The 2173-nt window shown below is 48.0% G+C and overlaps 1 protein-coding gene across 1 annotated transcript; it reads right to left on the reverse strand.

Moving 5' to 3' along the window:
* Positions 1–319: 319 nt before the first annotated feature.
* On the reverse strand, positions 320–1435 carry DQ04_17691000 (putative procyclic form surface glycoprotein; the record flags this gene model as incomplete). Its single annotated transcript, XM_009317625.1, has 1 exon — positions 320–1435. The coding sequence occupies one exon, from the start codon at positions 1433–1435 to the stop codon at positions 320–322; it is 1116 nt and encodes a 371-aa protein (XP_009315900.1).
* Positions 1436–2173: the final 738 nt, after the last annotated feature.

Consider the following 2173-nt stretch of genomic DNA (forward strand, 5'->3'; position numbering starts at 1 on the left):
AAAAAAAAGGGATTGACTTGAAAAAGCAGACTAAAAATGGCCATATTATCTGTATCCTCACACGCATCTACATTTCTGTGTTGACTGAGTTGCCCACATGAGAAAAAGCCTACTGACTGAGTCATTTTGTCAGCTTTGGCACTTATTTTCTTTGCGTCACAAAGTCGTTCTATTCGAACTTCACGAACTGCATAAGTGGCCTCACTTTTGCGGCAACCTCCTGTAGTGGTGACTAAGGGCTCAGGAAACGATCAAACAAAACAATAACAGCCAGCCCGTATGAAAGTGTTATATAGTTCCCCCAATCGAAATTTCTCTTTTACTTTTCCACATGGCTTTCGTCGAGGGAAACTCCGTATTTCTCGCGTTGAGACTGCCCATTGTATGAATACAACGGCACCGGCTGCCCGTACGCGTAATTCAACTGCTGCGGTGAGGACTCAAGATCGATGTAGCCATGCTGCGGTATCGGCTGGCCATATACAAATGCTTGTGATGGTGCCGTCTGGGCGTATAGCTGGGCCTGTGGTGCCAGTTGTTGATTTCCAGCGTCTACGTTGTTCCTGGAGACGTCGGTCATTCTCATGGGCGACGCAAACTCTTCGTTCGAGTTTCTTCTTGGCTTCTGCTTTCCACCGTTGCAGTAGCAACACAGTGTTATGCACACGCCAATGCCCATAAGAAGGAAAATCGCTCCGACAACGACCATCACAATGCCTGCTGTATTGTCCTTTGTGCCAAGATCATTTGTGCCCTGGGTTATTCGTTGCAGAGCGATATAGGGATCCTTTTTGCTATACACACGCACCGCAACGCTTACGGGTGCTTCTGATTGGTAATCGTGAGAAAAAGGGCCAAAATCATATTTGGCACTGCGCATATAAAGGTCCTCTTTAAAAATTCCCGGGCGCACCTCTTCCACGACAATATAGAACCGCGAAAGGTACGTAAAATGCATGCATCTTCCGCATTCTCTTCCCACTTGACATTTATCAGAGCAGCCATCACATGTTCTTCCAGACGCAATGCAGTTGCTCTTGAATGCAGCCAGCGCATCAGTGCACTTGCAATGTGCACCGGGCGTGGTACAATTCTCGAGGGTACATACATACGTATCCCAGCTGGCATTTCTCCAGGGAACTTTCCGCTTAAAAAAATATATGCCCTTGATCATCACCTCAATACTTTCCCAGTTGTAGGCCCACGCCCGATGATGATCATAATGTCCTTCTCCACGCCATAGAGGAAGGAAAGCTTCGGCGTAGACAGACGTGGCTCCCTTCACGCCCTGAATATTGAGCGGCTCATGCTTCACAGTGACAGGTGTATCATCAATTTTGCCCCTCCATGCCTCAATTGGCACAGGATCAAAATCCTTCACCGCACTTTTAAACTCCTTGCGAGCCACACTGTCTTTGAGAGCCAAGCTTCCCATGATGACAAGAGCGAGCCCAACAATAAAAAGAAGGCAAGTGCATACCACTAGCGCCTTCAAAAACCTCCCCACAGTACTAAACACACTAGATTTGCTCATTGTGTGATTTGTTTTCTTCGACAAACACTAAAACAAAAAAGCAAAAGTGGGGGCGGTGCAGAGAACAACCCAAAACATCTCTAAAGCATATATATCATCACACAAGCATAGCTTCCTCCATTCACTTCATACTACCCTAACTCCCAGCACCTAATGAACGGCATTCGTGGAGCGGTCACAACAATCAAACGTGGTTGTCTTCGTCCCTCGGGTTTCACCAGGCACAACACTCGCATTCACATTCATGCTCGGAGGTGTCAAAGCGATTCGGTGCTGCAAAAAGAGAAACAAAAAAAAAACACAATATACATACAACAAAAAAACTAACAAACGGCACAAACCTCTACCACAAACACTGTTGCGTCGTCCTATTTCTTATTAATATCCACATCGCGAAAAAATCCATATGCTCCCTGAGGCTCCTGCGGTTGAGGCGGAGGTTGCCCGTATGAGTAGGCATCCTGTGGCGGTTGGCTGTACGCGTAGCCTTGCGGTGGTGGTGGTGGCTGGCCGTACGGGTAGCCCTGCGGTTGTGGTGGTGGTGGTTGGCCGTACTGGTAGCCTTGCGGTGGTGGCTTGCCGTACTGGTAGCCTTGCGGTTGTGGTGGTGGTGGTTGGCCGTACTGGTAGCCTTGCGGT

The sequence above is a fragment of the Trypanosoma grayi genome (assembly GCF_000691245.1).
Source record: "Trypanosoma grayi strain ANR4 Tgr_1769_V1, whole genome shotgun sequence".
Taxonomy (NCBI): Eukaryota; Euglenozoa; class Kinetoplastea; order Trypanosomatida; family Trypanosomatidae; genus Trypanosoma; species Trypanosoma grayi.